The 18,995-nt window shown below is 39.1% G+C and overlaps 1 protein-coding gene across 1 annotated transcript in view; it reads left to right on the top strand.

Annotated features, from left to right (window-relative positions):
- LOC136694222 (NACHT, LRR and PYD domains-containing protein 3-like) overlaps window positions 1-18,995 on the top strand; it is a 39,827-nt gene that overhangs the window by 11,949 nt on the left and 8,883 nt on the right. The window contains exons 5-6 of the mRNA XM_066667616.1: window positions 1,840-2,013; window positions 11,124-11,297. Of these exons, the coding sequence (XP_066523713.1) occupies window positions 1,840-2,013; window positions 11,124-11,297 (348 nt within the window). The remainder of the gene's footprint in view (window positions 1-1,839; window positions 2,014-11,123; window positions 11,298-18,995) is intronic.

Genomic DNA, 18,995 nt, shown 5'->3' with positions numbered 1-18,995 from the left:
ACATTGTCTTTATATGCATCTGTGAAAGTTTTACTGAAATCTGATTCAGTGTAAAGCTACATCATCCATATCAGAGTGGAAAGTGGAGAAGATGCATATGCAAGTGGCTTGGTTTACTGAAATCAATACCAACTAAAAAACACAAGCAATAGAACAAGTCTATGTGCAGAGAATGACAAAGGGTGGAGAAATGGCAGAAAAGGAATCAAAACAAAGACAAAATCTCATGGTTAGACTCATGAGAGAAAATGAGCCAAAAAGAGAACAGACAACAACAAAACAACAAGGGCAATGATAGGACAGGATGCCACATAAGGAATATCTCCAGGTTATTTCTCTGTCTGCTTTAGTTATTAATGCAATATATTTATCACTATTGTTGCTTCTGAAATTCTTTAAAGTTCAGATTTTTATGTCATAGTGTATTAATCAGTCAATCTAAATTAATTTATATAGCACTTTTTATGACTGATATTGTCACAAAGCAGCTTTATAAAGCAGTATCAGAACTGGTATATTGAATCAAAGCCCAATGTGAGCATCCGAAGGCAACAGTGGCAAGGAAAAACTCCCTCGATGCTGGAGGAAGAAACCTTGGTAGGAACCAAGATTCACAGGAGACAGTCCTCGTCAGATCAAATTACTGATAGAAAGTTAAAATATCACCAGTTAAGTCTGTCATTATGCTATAGTGTAATAATAATAATAATACTAATAATAATAATAATAATGATGATGATTTTGGCATCAATCTGGGGCCACAATAACACTGCTGGAAGCATTCATTTAAGTGTTTTTAATCCAAGTCCATTTCTACATCAGTGTAATTGATGATGGTGGGTAATGGTGAGGGGGTCAGAGGCTGGTAACAGTAGATGGAAGTGAGCAGCCAAACTGGTGTAGGCCACAAGAGAACCCAACAGACAATCTTCCACCAATGGGTGCCATTTTTTCAGAAAATAGTAATTAGTTTAGTAATTTGTTTTTAGCAATTAGTTTGTTTGAGTGCAGTAGAAAAGCGTATGTTAATATTTCCATTAAGGTGCTTTTGATCTAAAGAGGGCTTTTCTCTTATAGGTATATTTAATTTGAAAATTAACAGAAATTGTCTATACTTTTGTACTAAAAGACAGAAGATAGTTTTACTTGCAGAGATGTAGAATTGTTTATTAACACAGGAATATACACAGAATAAACACAAAACTACTAGACAAAGGAATTACTAAATGACACGTCAATAAAATGAGTATTACATTGAGTACTAAACCTCACAAACCTAAATAATCTTATACACAGACCATACACAATAGGAGACAGACAAAACAAAACAGATTTACAGACTTAAGGGGACCTTACTAAAGAACTAATAACTAAGGAGTCTAAATACAAAAAAAAACGAAACAAGACAAAGAAGAACCAATAACTAAGCTACAGCTGCACAAAACTAGAAAGAAGTTAAAGACAGAAACAGATACACTTCTCAGCACAAGGGAAACCTAAGGTTTACTCAGAAGACTACAGAAAGGAACACACTAACTAAGAAAGATACAAGCACTAAAACTTGAGACACAGAACATACCTAAAACAGCATAAACAAAGAAATACTATTAAAGCACAACTCTTCACAACTGACAATCCAGACTAGAAGAATTCAAGACAACTTTGAATGGCAGACAACTAGACAACTAGGACACAGGCTATGAAAGGACACACCTGAAACCTGATTGAATAGTGTGAATGTGTGATAGGAAAAAAATAAATGACAAATTTACAAATCTATCATTAGGGGCATGAGTTTCATAATTTCATTTATAATTGGTGTGTATTATTTGTTTGCAGATTATCTAGGTGTAATCTTGGAAACGGTGTCTGTGAAACTCTGACCTTAACTCTACAGTCAGTAAACTCCTCCCTGAAAGAGCTGGACCTCAGTAACAATGACCTGCAGGATTCAGGAGTGGAGCTGCTTTCTGCTGGACTGAAGAGTTCACTCTGTAAACTGGAGACACTCAGGTGAGATTTGTATAAATTAATTCCCTTCTCTGAGTTCATCTAATTTTTGTCCTCTCTGTTTTTACTCATCAGTGAATACTAAATGTTTAGCCAGTAATCTCTTAATTTAGCCTCATTTACTGCTGTAAAATATTCCTATGGCTATACTTTAATTACATTTACTCTAACAAATATGCGCAATGTAACATTTCTTTAAGAAACTGAGCACACATTCTCTTGTCAAATTTGGCATTCTACGGTCCCTTCCCTCAGAAATATATACATTTATACATCGTATGGCAGAAGTCATGTTATTTGTTTTCATTGTAAACTCATTTTATTTTTGGAAGAATCTGAATGTTCAATTTGAATAAGAAACCAATCCCTAGTGCTTTTACAGTTGCTTAAATTTAATATCATTATGGTTTTAATGAAACTAACCCTACATTTTCTTTCTCTACACTGTCCAAAAAGCTGTGGTGGTAATTTTTGCTCTCTGTGGTATTATTCACAAGCGTATATACTCTATAGCTTTATTTAGGGAACAAAATTGTTCCATCTTCTATAATAATTTTAGATTTTAAAATTGTGTTGATTTCATCCACCATATTTCATCTCCAGAACTACACAGCTCTATAATGAAAGTTTACATATGTTTACCTCTCCTCCTGGAGAAGAGAATGAGTAATGAGTTTTTAGAGAACACAACTGGACTCAAATTACTGTTGTACTTTCACAGGTGTATGGAAGCAAATCTGTCTCGTCAGACTTTGAAATATTACCACCTTTGAATTTGTAGCACTGAATTTTTTGCTTCGCAATTATGCATCTGTATATAATTGCTCTTGAATTGAACTCGTGAATTTTCAAGAACACGTTTTCACTGTTATTATTCAAGGTTAATAAATACAGATAAAAAAATTCAAGCTTAAATAAAATTTAATTCAGAGCACACATTTTCTGTTTCACTTTATATGATGCAGTAGTTGCATTCTGTCGGTGCTAGATGGCAAAATACGAACACAACTTCCATACCGTGGAAAAACTACACATTCAGCTTCCTTCCGCGAATATTATCTCTTTATTTTCAAAGTGTCTCAAAAATCTGAAAGACTGACTAAAGACGCAATATAACAGAATACTGATATCCTGAAGATGAAGAAATTTTACTGTGGAATTTTGGTCATGGCCCTGTGAATATAGAAAGTGACATGATGAATATGTGGAAACATGAATTTTGGGGAATATGTCGTATGGCATATTTATTTTTTAATTTGTCAGATTATCAAGAATCTGAAATTGATATTACAGAAGGTGTAGTACAAATATAATATCCCAAAGTGCAGAATTTAATTCATAAAGTTGTGTTTATTTAAACACTGAATGTCTGTGTGTATATTAACAATGTCTGGTTATTTCTAATATTATTATAAATATTTATATAAAAATTTGAGTTTGGTAGATTATTTATTTGTTGTAACAATGCTTCTTGGCAATAAATCGTATACTGTTGAAAAGCCTGTTAATTTCCCTTTTCAATGGTGCCACATTTGTAAGGAACATTCATCTCTGGGAGGAGCAGTAGAGCTGAGTATGTCGGTTGCACCCATGAAAAATCCTCTCTGCATATGTTGTACAACATATGTTTATAAGTAATTACTTCAGTTTTATTTCTATAAGCTCCATCTCTCAGTTCTGTTCAAGTGAAAGTCAAATGTCTATATGTTTAAATATGTTCAAAAATATAGAATCAGATTTGTGCCAAAAAGAATCGCACAAACAAATTAATCTCAAACATAAAACTTACAACTTGCAAACAAAATATCCTGCTCTGACGTTTGTACTCCATGACTTTTGCGCGTGAGCTCTGAGGTCTGCGCGGGCTCTCTCAGTTTTGTGAATTTACTGTGTACACATTTGACACTTATTCATGACATATATCAGTTCCATCAACAGTTTGCAAGGCTCTGCTGTGTTGTCACACTGTCAATACCTCACTACCCTCAACAATGATGGAAATATCAGCCGTATCCTCATCTCTGGCAGCCTGGACAACAGGGATCTTTAGGATTTGCACTGTAGTGAAAGAACGCTCAAGTGTAGTCACCTCGGTTGTACTCCTTATTGAAGTCCAGCTCTATGATTAAACATATAGAGATTATGTACATGTTCTGTTCTCTTCAATATATTTTCTTTATAAATATTTAATGAAAAACTGTAAAATGCTTATGCATGAAAATTCATTAACTACAGAATTTCAAATGTAAAAGATTATCAGGTTATAGTACAAACGGTTATACAAACGATTATCTAAATAACTTAAATTAACCTCCTATCTGCTTTTCTCCCTGCCCACCTGCATTTTTCACTGCCCCACAAGTTTTCTTACTGCAGTCCATTTTTACATAATTAAATAAAAAAATGAATTAGTTCATGTTCATAGTAAATTTTGAAAAATTTAACTAACTTCATAGCTCCAAAAATAAACTACTCCACATGCTTTTGTTTATTTTTTTCTCTCAGTAAAAAGGCTTCTATTGTTTTCAATTTAACCTCCTTAAACCCATTAAACCCAAAATCACTGCTACTACCTAACAAAGAATTAGTGTATGTGGAATTATATATTTAAAAGTTTGTGTAATGTAATACACAAAAAACCAGTGCTGAGATTGAGAATGCATTTTAACCTACTTAGCTAGTACCTTATGTCTTCTTAATGAGAGTGCTCACGCACAGAACTCATAGAACTCGCAGACAAAACTGAGAGAGCATGCGCAGAACTCAGTGCACATGCGCAAAAGTCATGGAACACAAATATCAGAGCTGGATATTTTGTTTGCAAGTTATAAGTTTTATGTTTTAGATTATTTTTTGGGCATTTCTTTTTGGCACAAATCTGATTCCATACAAAAAGACGAAGGCTTTCATTGGGCGTCCTAATTTTTACATGACTGTATACCCAAAGTTCGTTTCCACATATTCTGTCATATCACATGCTATGTTCAACAGGGCCATTACAAAATAAAAAATTTCCACAGTAAAATGTCTTCATATTCAGGATATCAATAGTTGTTATACTGTTTCTTCAGTGATACTTTCAGATTTTTGAGACACTTTGAAAATAAAGAGATAATATCCACAGAAGGAAGCTAAACATGTAGTTGTTCCATGGTATGGAAGTTGTGTTCGTATTTTGCCATCTAGCAGCGACAGAATGCAACTACTGCACCATATAATGTCAAACAGAAAATCCTAATGAATCGATTGTTTATCCTTTGTATCCCAGATGTGCACTCTGAAATTTTTAACTTGTATCTTGGCATCTGAATTTGGCCTATCCAAATTCAGCATCTTGGAAATATATTGTTTGAATTTTTTTAAGTGTGATTTTTTTTATCAGAAATTATTAACCTTGAATAATAACAGTGAAAAAGTGTTCTTAAAAATTCACGAGTTCAATCCAAGAGCAATTATATGCAGATGCATAATTGAAAAGCAAAATATTCAGAGGTGGAAATCTGAAGACTTAGATTCAAAAGATACAAATTCAGATGCATATTTTCAGTGCAAAAAAATCAGCGCTACAAATTCAAATTGGTAATATTTCAAAGTCTGATGAGACAGATTTGCTTCCATACATTTACACTCTGTGTACCTTAATTACCAATAATGTATCTCTACTGTAACATTTATTTCTGACAGTTTACATGTATAAAATATTTACTCAAATCTGGTTCAGTGTAAAGCTACATCATCCATATCAGTGTGGAAAATGAAAAAGATGTATGTTCAAGTGGCTTGATTTGCTGATGTCCATGTATCTAAGGAACACCCACAAAAAATCACAAGCAATAGAACAAGCCTATGTGCACCAGACAAAATTTGACCAGGGGTGGAGAAATGGCAGGGAAATAAATAAAAGAAGACATAATTACATGGTCAGACTCATAAGGGAAAATGATTAGCTACAAAAGTTAACAACACATTACAGAACACATTACACCATGGTTCCTCATTTCAATTCCAATGTTTCAACTTGGGTTTGGAAACCCAACATTAAAGAAAAGAACTATTGAGCCAGATTTATTCCTTTCTTTTTACATACTGCCACAAGTGATCAAACTAATAACTGTTACAAAGTAAACTACAATGGTTTATTTAATTTTAAACCTGACCACTTTAAACCATGTCAGTCAGTGATGTAATGTAGTGTTTCAAATAAAAATCTATCGTGAAGCTGTTCTCAGCAGATCAAAAATTGACCAGTGTGAAATTATATCAAAAACACTGACAAATTCAAAAACCTATCATTAGAAGCATATCTCATTTATAATTTATGAGGATGAACCCTATTAAGAACTGTTTATAATTCCTTTGATGCTTGATGTCAAATTTCAAGTTATAATTTTCATGTGTATTCTGCCCAGTGAATGACTGGCAGCCCCTCCATGGTGTGTTCCTGCTTTGTGCCCAGTGATTCCGGTAATCTCCAGACACGCCGCAATCGTGAACTGGACAAGCGGTTACAGATAATGAATTAATGTGCATTCTTCATTTGTAGAGTAGCTAGGTGTAGTCTTGTAATTTGTAAATGGCACCAACTATTTATTTATTAGCAGCACTGTGGTGCAGCAGGTAGTGTCTCTGTCACAGCTCCAGGGACCTGGAGGTTGAGGGTTCAAGTCACGCTCTGGATGACTGTCTGTGTTTGGTTTGGTGTGTTCTCCCTCAGTCCAAAATACACACATTGGTAGGTGGACTAAGGACTCAAAAGTGTCCATAAGTGTATGAGTGAATGTGTGAGTGCTGCCCTGTGAAGGACTGGCGCCCCCTCCAGGGTGTGTTCCTGCCTTGCACCCAGTTATTCTGATTAGGCTCTGGACCCACCGCCACCTTGAACTGGATAAGCAGACAATAAATTAATGAATATTTATTTAGTGTTTAACATAAACAGTTTAAACCACGTTAATCAGAGATATAATTGTTTGTCAGTGAGTAATATATAATCAAGCTGTATCTCAGCAGGATATCAAGGACTGACCATTGTGAAAGTGTGACAGGAAAACAACACAGTGACAAATCCAGAGGTCTATCATTAGGGGCATATTTAATTTATGACTAAGTAAAAATGTGAATTTCATGAAGATGAAAACTTTTAAGAGCTGATCATAAATTCTCTGATACTTGATTTCATATTCCTATTTATATGTCTTTGTAGATTAGCTAGATGTAATCTGGGGAACAGAGTCTGTGAAACAATCAACTCAGCTCTACAATCAGCAAACTCCCTGAAAGAGCTGGACCTCTGTAACAATGACCTGCAGGATTCAGGAGTGGAGTTGCTCTCTGCTGGACTGAAGAGTTCACTCTGTAAACTGGAGACTCTCAGGTGAGATTTTTGTAAATTCATTCCCTTTTCTGAGTTCATCTTATTTTTGTCCTCTCTGTGTTTACTCATCAGTGAATACTAACTGTTTAGCCAGTAATGTGTTTAGTGTTTAGCCTCAAATGGTGATTTGAGGTGCTTGGTAACTTGTTACCCCCCCCCCCTTCTTTCTGTGAAACAGAGAGAGAGAAAGAGAGAGAGACTCGAAAGAGAGGCGCAGTGTAAACAAATGTGCCCTCGCAGAAAAGAAAGTCACTCCTAATTAGTAGTGTGTGTGACTCAAGGCCTTCCCTTGGTGGCCAGAGTGGGCCAGGTGTCACCCCTTACAGGATCCAGTCCACAAGGGGTGGCTCCAGACATTCCAAGTCCATCCATGCGATCCTGCCAAAATACCTGAATGAGTTCACAGTCCAAGATGTGATGAGATGAGTGTCACCAATGGGGTGGGGGCTAATGGGCCATTATCTTTGACAGCAGGGAGGGGATTTCTCACCTGTTTTTTCACACCTGTCTACCACAGATGTTCAGAAAATCAGTGTCACATCAGATTTGTAGTAATTTATAAGTAAAACTACATAAAATGTCAGAAAGCTTTAAACACCAGTGTGTAGCCAACACCCATGTCTACAAAGCTCTGAGATAATAAAAAATATAATAAATGTTCACAATGTGCTTTTTTCACTATATATCAGCACCTTTGAAAATAGGCTGTTGAGAAGTCCATGTTTATAGTTAATTTATACAAAAACCAATTAATTACATGTATACTGCTCTCATTATTGTTGCTGGGTTTGTGTTGCATATTAGCAAATGTAGCTTTTTGGGAAAAAACTTTTTAGGTAGGTGAAATTTGTAAAAATGTCAAGGCATGTCAGATTACATCAGATGTGACTGAAAGGCCTCAGACTCCAGAGGATTAAGGCTGGACACATGGATGGTAGCGTTGACTCACAATAATGGGGTAAGGGCCAGGTGACAAGACATTGGGTTTATGCAGTTAAGAACCTTGAATGGCCCAGTGCTCCCTAGCGGGGAGCAATCTTACGAGGGTTACCACGCAAATGTAGGTCCTTCGCCAAGAGCCAGCCCCACTGCCCTGGCTGATATGTCAGTGTTGGTTGCTGTCTCTTGTTGCCTTATCTCTTTTGAGCTGCAGCAGCAGACAAAAGAGCCCTGTGTGCCCTTTGCCAGGCTAAGCAGCTCTGCAGACCAGACACCCACGTCTGCCTCTTGGTCAGGAAACATGGGTGGAACATACCCAAACGAGCACTCAAATGGTGCCATAGGGTGTGCTGAGCAAACACCGCCATTAACGGGCCATCCTCAGACGACAGCAAGAGAAAAAAAATATATCAATGCCTTTCAGAGTTTTCTTCTCTGCTTTTCCCCTACTTCCAGCAGATAGTCTGGACATACAGCGCCCTCCATAATTATTGGCACCCCTGGTGTTCTTTGGCTTCTAATAAATTCTTAAAAAAAAAAAAAAAACTTCTTGCAGGATAGTGGCCAGGTCACTACGTGATGCTGGTGGAGGTAAACGTTTCCTGACTCGCTCCTCCAAAACAACCCAAAGTGGCTCAATATTATTTAGATCTGGTGACTGTGCAGGCCATGGGAGATGTTCAACTTCACTTTCATGTTCATCAAACCAGTCTTTCATCAGTCATGCTGTGTGTATTGGTGCATTGTCATCCTGATACACGGCACCACCTTCAGGATACAATGTTTGAACCATTGGATGCACATGGTCCTCCAGAATGGTTTGGTAGTCCTTGGCAGTGACGCACTTATCTAGCACAAGTATTGGGCCAAGGGAATGCCATGATATGTCAGCCCAAACCATCACTGATCCACCCCCATGCTTCACTCTGGGCATGCAACAGTCTGGGTGGTACGCTTCTTTAGGGCTTCTCCACACCGTAACTCTCCCGGATGTGGGGAGAACAGTAAAGGTGGACTCATCAGAGAACAATACATGTTTCACATTGTTCACAGCCCAAGATTTGCGCTCCTTGCACCATTGAAACTGACGTTTGGCATTGGCATGAGTGAACATAGGTTTGGCTATAGAAGCCCGGCTGTGTATATGGACACTGTGGAGCTCCCGACGGACAGTTCTGGTGGAAACAGAAGAGTTGAGGTGCACATTTAATTCTTCCATGATTTGTGCAGCCGTGGTTTTATGTTTTTTGGATTCAATCCGGGTTAGTCCCTCTTGCGTACACAGTTAATCCTGTTGGATGTGTTTCGTCCTTCTTGGTGGTATGCTGACATTAGCCTGGATACCATGGCTCTTGATACATCACAAAGACTTGCACCAACAATTTGTCCTCTTTTGAACTTTGGTATGTCACACATAATGTTGTGTGCATTGCAATATTTTGAGCAAAACTGCTCTTACCCTCTGCTAATTGAACCTTCACACTCTACTCTTACTGGTGCAATGTGCAATTAATGAATATTGGCCACCAGAAGATGGAAGAATACAGAAAGAGGGATCTTCGACCATTCCTCTTTGCACAGCCTCTCTAAATGGCCCAGAGTCCTGGGTCTTCTTCTATGCACTCTCCTCTTCAGCTCACCCCACAGGTTTTCTATTGGGTTGAGGTCTGGCCATGAGAGGAGTTTGATTTTGCGCCTTGTGGACCATTTTTTAGTAGATTTGGCCATATGTTTAGGGTCATTATCTTGCTGAAAGACCCAGTGAGGACCCATCTTCAGCTTTTGGGCAGAGGCCACCAGATTCTGATTTAAAAATGTCTTGATATTTCAAAGAGTTCATGATCCCATGTATCCTTACAAGGTTCCCAGGTCTTTTGGAGGAGAAACAAGCCCACAGCTTCACCAATACTCCTCCATACTTACCAGTCGGCATGAGGTGTTTTTTTGCATACTCATCCTTGGTGTTATGTCAGACCCACTTAGAGTGTTTGTTGCCAAAAAGCTTTATCTTGGTCTCATCTGACCAAAGCACACGGTCCCAGTTAAAATGCCAGTACCACTTGGCAAACTCCACCCATTTACACTTATGATTATAACTCAGAAAAGGCTTTCTCTGTGCATGCCTCCCAAACAGCTTGTTTGCATGTAGATAGTGCCTGACGGTTATTTGGGAGACTTCAGAACCCCATTTTATTCAATTCTCTTACAGTTAGCTTTGGAGAACTCTTTACTTCTCTTACCATCCTTCTCACTGTGCATGGTTGCATCCTCTTCCAGGCTTGTTTGTCACAGTTCCAAATGTTTTTAACTTTTTGATGATTGCTCTGACAGTAGATCTGACAGTAGTGAGTGGCTATTTTCTTGTAGCCATTGCCTGATTTATGAAGGTAGACACACATCAGTCTTACTTGAATAATGTGTTCTCTTGTTTTTCCCATGTTTAAGAGTGAGTAAGAGAAATAGACCTCTGTGTAATGCAATATTTATAGCCCACGGAAACAGGAAGTGATGAATTACTAATTAAAGGTTCCTAGATACTTTGATACACTTTGTAAACTACAGTAGAAATGACAAAAATGGCTCAAATTTATTTATTTTCAAGAAATTGTTAAGGGTGCCAATAATTGTAGAACAGGTAATTTTATGGGAAATAATTATTTCTTAGTAAGGATTTTTTTTCTTTATTTTTTTTTCACTTGAGTTGAATGTTGCTATTTTCTAATTATTTCAGAGTGAGATTATGCTTCTGCAATAAAAATATAATTTATTTTAAGGCTTTTAAGACATTTTCTACTTTCTGCAGATTGTCTGGGTGTATGATTACAGATGAAGGTTGTTCCTCCCTGGCTTCAGCTCTGAAATCCAATCCCTCCCACCTGAGAGTACTGGATCTGACCTATAATCATCCAGGAGATTCTGGAGTGAAACTGCTCTCTGATCTACTGCAGAATCCACACTGTGCACTGCAGAACCTACAGTGAGTCACACGCAGACACTTTGACCTACTGCCTGATCTGAATGCCTGCTTAGTTACTGTGCAGACACTTGTAATTGTAACTCCTGCATAGCTTTCTTTTGTTCTATATTTTATTTTCCTGTCTTACTAAGGCAAGGTAATTAAAAATACTGTGTAACTTTTAGCTTTCCTTTTGCTAGTTTTTGTTTTGGTTTGGTAGTCTGGTCAAATCTCAAATATTTAGTGAATGAATTTGTATATTTGTGAATATGTTATGAGCATTATGAACCATTTATTCTAGTATATTTTTATTTTTATAATATGAATACAGACACAGGAGAGGAAAATTCCTGCTACCAGAGGGGGAAAAACATGTTTCAGAGCACCTGTGCTCCAAGATTTGTTGCAACTTTCTGCAAAATATGACATTTTTTTTTTTACTTTTCAGTCCTTGTTATTAGAGTTTAAAAACCGGCATGTCTGTGCTATTTGAGGTTCTAAGAGTATGGTATTGCTAGCAGCAAACAGTGAGCAGGGGGCTTAAGGTAGCAACAGGTGGTGGAGATGCACAGAACTGGATCAGTGTAACACATGAGTGGAGTACTTAATATGAGTACAGCTGATAGAACCGAGCAAAACAGGCAATGGTATGAATTGGAACTAAACCCAAATGCCATGCTATATACAGCTCTAAAGTAAAATCTAATTTATTTGTATAGCTCTTTTTACATCTGATGCAGTCACAAAGCTGCTTCACATAATTCTGGTAAGGACAAAAGATTTACCATGAAACGTTAGAAACATGAGCAAGCCAGAGGTGATAGTGGCAAGGCAATACTCCCTTCGATCAGAAGGAAGAAACTTTGGGTGGAACCAAGGCTCACAATGAGGAACTCTTAATGCTTTAGTATCCTAAGATATTTTGGACAATTTCATGCTACCAAATTTGTGGCAACATTTTGGAGATTGCCTCTGCCAGTTCCACCATGACTGCGCACCAGTGCACAAAGCAACACTGTAAACCCCAATTTTCAAAGTAATTAACTGGATTGAGGGATTCTAACTTAAAATGTATTGAAAAGTTTCACTCAGTTAAACAATTAAATTATTTTCAATTATTTTTCTTTTTGAGTTTGTGAAACTGTAAAATTTCTGAGAGTCCTGAGAGTGGTTACAAGTAAAAAATAGAGTGGTTTTAAGTAAAAAATAGCTGGATATGAGAGATTTAACTGAACTTAAACATTATGATTTTATGCAGCATGTCGTCTGAAGTCACAGACATAAAACCAGTGCAGGAATTTTCAGCCGAGATGGTGGATAGTCTGGGATTCACTGCTCGTAATGAATTTGGACAGGTTCATGTGTTGATTTCAGTGCAAGGGGTGGTGGCACTACAGGTAGAATTACTTTCACATAGCTCCAGAGTTCTAGGGTTGTGGGTTCGAGACCCCCATCAGGTCACTGCCCTGAGGGGTTTGGTGTGTCCCCCCCACAGTGCAAAAACACACGTTGGTTGGTGGACTGGCCATGCGAGATTGTCCATAAGTGTGATTCAGACAATGAATGAATTTATGGTTAAATTAGTTAATTGTACTTAATAGTATTAAATACCAGAAATGCATTATGGTTAAGTTGTATTAAACATTAAATTAAGTTGTTGACACTTAAAGTAAATATGTATGCATACTTCTGACATTGGCCTTTATGAATTTTAACATTTTATGGCCAAGGATAGCCTTAATTATTTTGAGTTCTGCTAATTTATTCAGGGGCGGCACGGTGGCGCAGCAGCTAGTGTCGCAGCCACACAGCTCCAGGGACCTGGAGGTTGTGGATTTGGTTCCCGCTCTGGGTGACTGTCTGTGAGGAGTTGGTGTGTTCTCCCCGTGTCCGTGTAGGTTTCCTCCCACAGTCCAAAAACACACATTGGAATGTGGATTGGCGACTCAAAAGTGTCTAAATGTGTGAGTATGTGTGTTGCCCTGTGGAGGACTGGCACCCCCTTCAGGGTGTATCAACCCTGCACTGCATAAGCGGTTACAGATAATGAATGAATGAAGGAATAATTTATCCAGGTCCATACAGTGGTGGTCCATAAAGAGGTGAATGAGTGAGTTTGATAAGGAAGAATTTGACTGGGCTAGTGGAAAAGCAAAGGAGCCAAGCCTCAGATTAATATTATAAACTCTGTGGTTTGTCCCACATTCTGGTAGGAAAGGAGACTGAGCTGGTGCATGAGGTTGAGAAGTACTGGCTATATAGTTGGGCTCACCTCAACACACAGTATGGGTTCTGGAACAAATCTCCTCAAGAGGGGCTCTGGAGTTGCCCGGGTGAGGGGCATAGGGCAGGAGTGGGCTTACTCATAGCCACCCAGCTCAGCACCGGTATGATGGGGTTTATCCCAGTGGACGAGAGGGTAATTTCCCTGCGCCTTCGGGTTGGGGATAGGGCGCTGACTGTTGTTTATGCTTTTGCCAATCTTTGTCTCTCATTGCTTTTCCCAAATGTAATAATCTCTGTTTTAGCTTTATTCAACTGCAGAAAATTGTGTCCCATCCAGTTAGTGATATGTTCAAGGCACTTGCATAATGAGTCAACTGGACCAGAGTCATTTGGCGACAGGGCCATGTAAATCTGAGTATCATCTGCATAGCTGTGATAGGACAGCTCATAGTTTTCTAGAATCTGGCCAAGAGGAAGCATGTATAAATTAAATAAAAGTGCACCAAGAATAGAATCCTGGGGGACACCACAGGTCAATAACATGTTCTTTGAAATATTATTTTCTATTTCTACAAAGTAGTTCCTGCCTTCCAGGTAAGAAACGAACCACTTCAGAACTCGAAAGCAGGACCTCTATTTTATTACTGTTTAGAAGGAGGAAGTTATGCAGCATCCAGCCTTTCACATCTTTTACACAGTCCTCTATATCCCTTCATCTGTGTTTGTCATCGGGCTAGCCTGAAATATACAATTGTGTGTCATCTGCGTAAGTGTGAATGTTAATGTCATTATTTTTTATAACTGTGTCTAGTAGTAACATGCATAATGTAAATAATATTGGTCCTAAAATAGAGCCTTGTGGAATTCCAAATCTTACTTTAGAATAATCTGAAGATAAATAATTTCCTTTATCAATCAATCAAATCAATTTTCTATTTATATAGCACTTTTCACAACAAAAAGTCGTCACAAAGCAGCTTTACAGAGATCTGGGTCCAAGCCTCCTATGAGCAAGCCAGGGGGAACAGTGGCAAGGAAAAACTCCCTCAGCACACGAGGAAGAAACCTTGGAAGGAAACAAGACTCATACCGGGAACCCATCCTCCTCGGGTCGACACCGGAGACACAACAGAGAACAGAAGTAAAAGTGAAATGATGACAGATGAAGGGGTTATAGTAATATAAATGTAGTATATTAGTGATGTATGAGTCTGATGAAGGAGAAGGTGATCAGGGATTCTGTGTGAGTTAAAATTAGGTGCAGAGTTAATCTGAGATAAAACAGCATGGCCAAGCATGATATTGTAGATGAGACAAGGCCAGTATCTTGTACAGGATACACAGGGGCTCGATCAGGGCAACACCTGGAGAGCAGCAGGACATCTGAAGGCATGAGAGAGACGGGAGAAAGAAAACCAGACAAAGGGAACAAATAAAAATACAGAGGTTAGTAGGGTCATGGTAAAGAACGGGCAAATTTGTCCTGCGAAAAAAGCTTCCACGGGTCAGGTAAGAGAACCCAGCGACAGACAGCGTGTTGGCGGTTACTAGAAAGCTAACTAAAAATGCTGTAGCTATGGTGATATGACAGGGTTAATACAGAACAGTGATAATATGAAAACCAGCCCGAACACCAATAGAGAAGGAGTAACCTGAAAGTGAATGATTAACCAAAAGCTTGTTTGAAAAGGTAGGTTTTTAATCTAGATTTAAAGATTGAGAGTGTGTCTGAGCCCCGAACAGTAACCGGAAGGCTATTCCAGAGTTGAGGAGCTTTGTGAGAAAAGGCTCTTCCTCCTGCAGTGTTTTTCTTAAAGCGAGGAACAAAGAGTAGATGTGCATCCTGTGAACGAAGTGTACGTGATGAGCGATAAGGTATGAGAAGTTCAGTAAGATACTGCGGGCCTAAACCATTTAGAGATTTATAAGCTAAGATGAGTATTTTATAGTCAATGCGAAATTTTACAGGTAGCCAGTGTAGGGACAAAAGAACTGGGGTGATATGTTCGAATTTTCTAGCTCTAGTGAGCACCCTGGCTGCTGCATTTTGAACTAACTGAAGCTTGTGTAACGCTTTGCACGAGCTCCCATCTTTTAATGATAAAATATGCAGAATTTTGGCAATATTGCGTAGGTGGAAGAAGGCGGTTTGACTGTATTGGATATGTGGGTATCAAATGTGAGAGTCGAATCAAAGGCCACCCCTAAGTTTTTAATGATATTGTGTCTTACTGTTGAATTATCAAGATTAATAGCAGCATTTCTGAGTAAATGTATCTGAGTATCTGTACCTAGTAACAAGACTTCAGTTTTATCAGAGTTTAACATGAGAAAATTTAGCATCATCCAGTCTTTAATTTCAGTTAGACATTCTGTTATTTTACGTAGACAAGCAACATCATTAGGTTTGGCTGATATATACAGTTGTGTGTCATCAGCATAACAGTGGAACTGAATCCCATGCTTACGGATTAGTCTACCCAGTGGCAGCATGTAGAGTGTGAACAATACAGGGCCAAGCACTGATCCTTGTGTAACACCATATTTAACTAAAGTATGATTTGAGGATTTATTTAGATAAACAAATTGATAACGATCAGATAAATAAGATCTGAACCAAGAGAGGGCAGATCCTTTTATTCCTACCAGATTTTCCAGCCTATCAAGAAGCATCACATGATCTATGGTATCAAACACTGCACTAAGATCAAGCAGCACCAGAATAGAGATATAGCCCTTATCATGTGAAAGGAGTAAGTCATTAGTTACTCTTGTTAGAGCCGTTTCTGTGCTGTGATTTGGTCTAAATCCAGACTGAAAAATGTCATGAATGTCATTGTTTTGTAGATAAGAGCACAACTGCTGTGACATGACTTTTTCTAGAATCTTAGCAATAAAAGGGAGGTTTGATATTGGCCTGTAGTTTGCGAGTACAAGAGGGTCAAGATTGGGTTTTTTAATAATTGGTTTGATCACCGCTAGTTTCAGAGGTTTTGGTACATATCCAATGTTGAGGGATGAGTTTATTATTGTGAGCAGTGGTCTAATGACTTTAGGTAAAATATGTTTAAATAATTGTGTTGGTACAGGATCCAGTAAGCATGAAGTTGATTTAGATGAGCTAATTAAACTAAGCAAGTCATTTTCATCGACAGAATTCAAGTAGTGTAAGTGCACCTCAGAGCTGGCGGGGGGTTCATCAACAAAAGCCGATGTGACTTTGGACTGATTTTGGATTCTGAGGCGAATGCAATCAATTTTATCATTAAAAAACCTCATAAAGTCATTGCTACAGAAATCAGAGGGGACAATGGGGTTGATTTCCTTTTTGTTGCCAGTTAGATTTGATATAGTGCTAAAAAGGAATCTAGGGTTGTCTTTGTTGTTTTCTATAAGGGAAGAGATGTACTGTGATTTAGCTTTAGATAAGGCATGTTTGTAGTCGGTGAGGCTGTGCTGCCATGCAATTTGGAAACATTCTAGTTTTGTGTGTCTCCATTTACGTTCATGGTTACGAGCAGCCAGTTTTAAGGCACGCGTGCTGTCACTGTACCATGAAGCAAGCCTTTTCTCTCTAAATTGTTTGGTCTTGACTGGTGCAACACAATCTAGGTTTGTACACAATAAGTGTTGTAGGTTGTTTGTAATGAGCTCAAGGTCATTTGGGTGAGTTGGAAAAGAAATGGTGGTAAGGTCTGGAAGGTTGTTGATAAAAACACTAACTGTTGAGACTGTTATAGTGCGCTTTCTAATATAGCATGGTTGTGGACAAATATCAAAGTTTAACGCAATTTCATATGTGATTAGATGGTGATCAGAGATGGTCTCATGTAGCGAGAGATTGGATAGATTCTTTATCTCAATGCCCCGTGTTAACACTAGGTCCAATGTGTGTTTGCATTGAAGAGTGGGCCCAGTAACATTCTGAGTGAACCCTAGCGCATCCAAAATTGATTCAAATGCAATTTTAAGTGGATCATGATCCTTCTCAAAGTGAATATTGAAATCACCAACAATTAAGGCCTTTTCTGAAACGATAACTACACTTGAGAGAAAATCAGCAAATTCACAAAGAAATTCTGTATAAGGGCCAGGAGGACGATAGATTGTGATGAGCATAAAAGAGTGCTTCCTTTTTGATGCAGTGACTTTAAGAGTAAGTACTTCAAAGGACTTAGTATCATAACTAGATGTTTGTGTTGTTTCAATGGTAGGGTCATAAATTGTGGCTACACCACCACCACGACCAGATGTTCGTGGGCAACTGTAATAGCTAAAGCCAGGGGGAGTGGACTCATTTAGGGCAATGTATTCATTGGGTTTAGCCCATGTTTTGCAGAGACATAATGCATAGAATTTGTTATCAGTAATAATATCACAGACAGTTAGTGCTTTAGATGTTAGAGATCGTATATTTAAAAGCCCTAATTTAATGCTGGAAGTGCTGAAATATTGCGTTTGCTGCAGTGCCTTGGTGTTAATTCTAATTAGGCTGTTAAAACTGATTTTTGGGCATTTGTGATAAGCTTTGCGGGGGAACAGACACAGTCTCAATGCTGAAAAATGTATTAGCATTAATCAGAGTGGGTGATATGGACATGCTACTCATCATACTAGCAGTAGAGAGATGGTCAGGAGGAACATTAGGAATTTTAATATTACTTACCTGCTCGCTATCCATTCCACCTACCTGACTGATGTGACTGGGGATGACCAGTCAGTTCCGGCGCAGAACCACCTCAATGTTCTCAGAGAGAACTACGGATCGTAGACGGCTCGGATGAAGCCCATCCCAACGATACAGGGCCGGATGCTCACGAAAGCACTCCCAGTTGTTGACGTAGTCCACGCCGGCAGTGCCGCACCAATCCAGGAGCCAGAAGTGGAGCCCAAAGAGCCTGCTAAATGCCTCGCATCCTCGATGGTAGGTGGGCAGGGGGCCAGAGACGATGATCCTAGCATCCGTCTTCTTCCGAGCGGTATCCAGAAGCGAACGGTAGTGCTCCTTCAGGACCTCACTGCGGCGGGCGGAGATGTCGTTCGTTTCCACGTGGAGAACGACGTTGCCGAAATCCTCGCGCTGCTGAAGCGCCGACGGAAGCCGCCTGGCAACGTCCAGGACATGTGCGCCTGGGAGACAAGACACGGTTGCATTACTCTTTATCCTCGGCACTTTTAAATGTCTAACTATTGAATCACCAATAATAAGAACACCGTCCTGTTTGTCTTCAGTGCTGGAGCAGGTGCAGGTGAAGGCCAGGAGCTGAGCACCTCAAACCAGTTGGCAGAAGTGAAGACTGGCTGCGGTGGAGGGGGGGACGGCCTCGGCTTCCCACGCCCACGCTGGCACTCCCATCCCGGTGCAGGCGTGTAGATAGGTACCCCCGCGAACCGCCGTGGCAGAGGAGACGGAGAGGCGACGGCCACGTAGGAGGTGTCGTGGGCTGCCTCGAGTCTCGTCTTCTCCCGCTGGAGCTCTGTCTGCTTCTCCAA

Source organism: Hoplias malabaricus, chromosome 4 (genome assembly GCF_029633855.1).
Source record: "Hoplias malabaricus isolate fHopMal1 chromosome 4, fHopMal1.hap1, whole genome shotgun sequence".
NCBI classification, from domain to species: Eukaryota; Metazoa; Chordata; class Actinopteri; order Characiformes; family Erythrinidae; genus Hoplias; species Hoplias malabaricus.
Note: the sequence above shows the minus strand (reverse complement) of the source record. Positions and strands in the feature narration are given on the sequence as shown.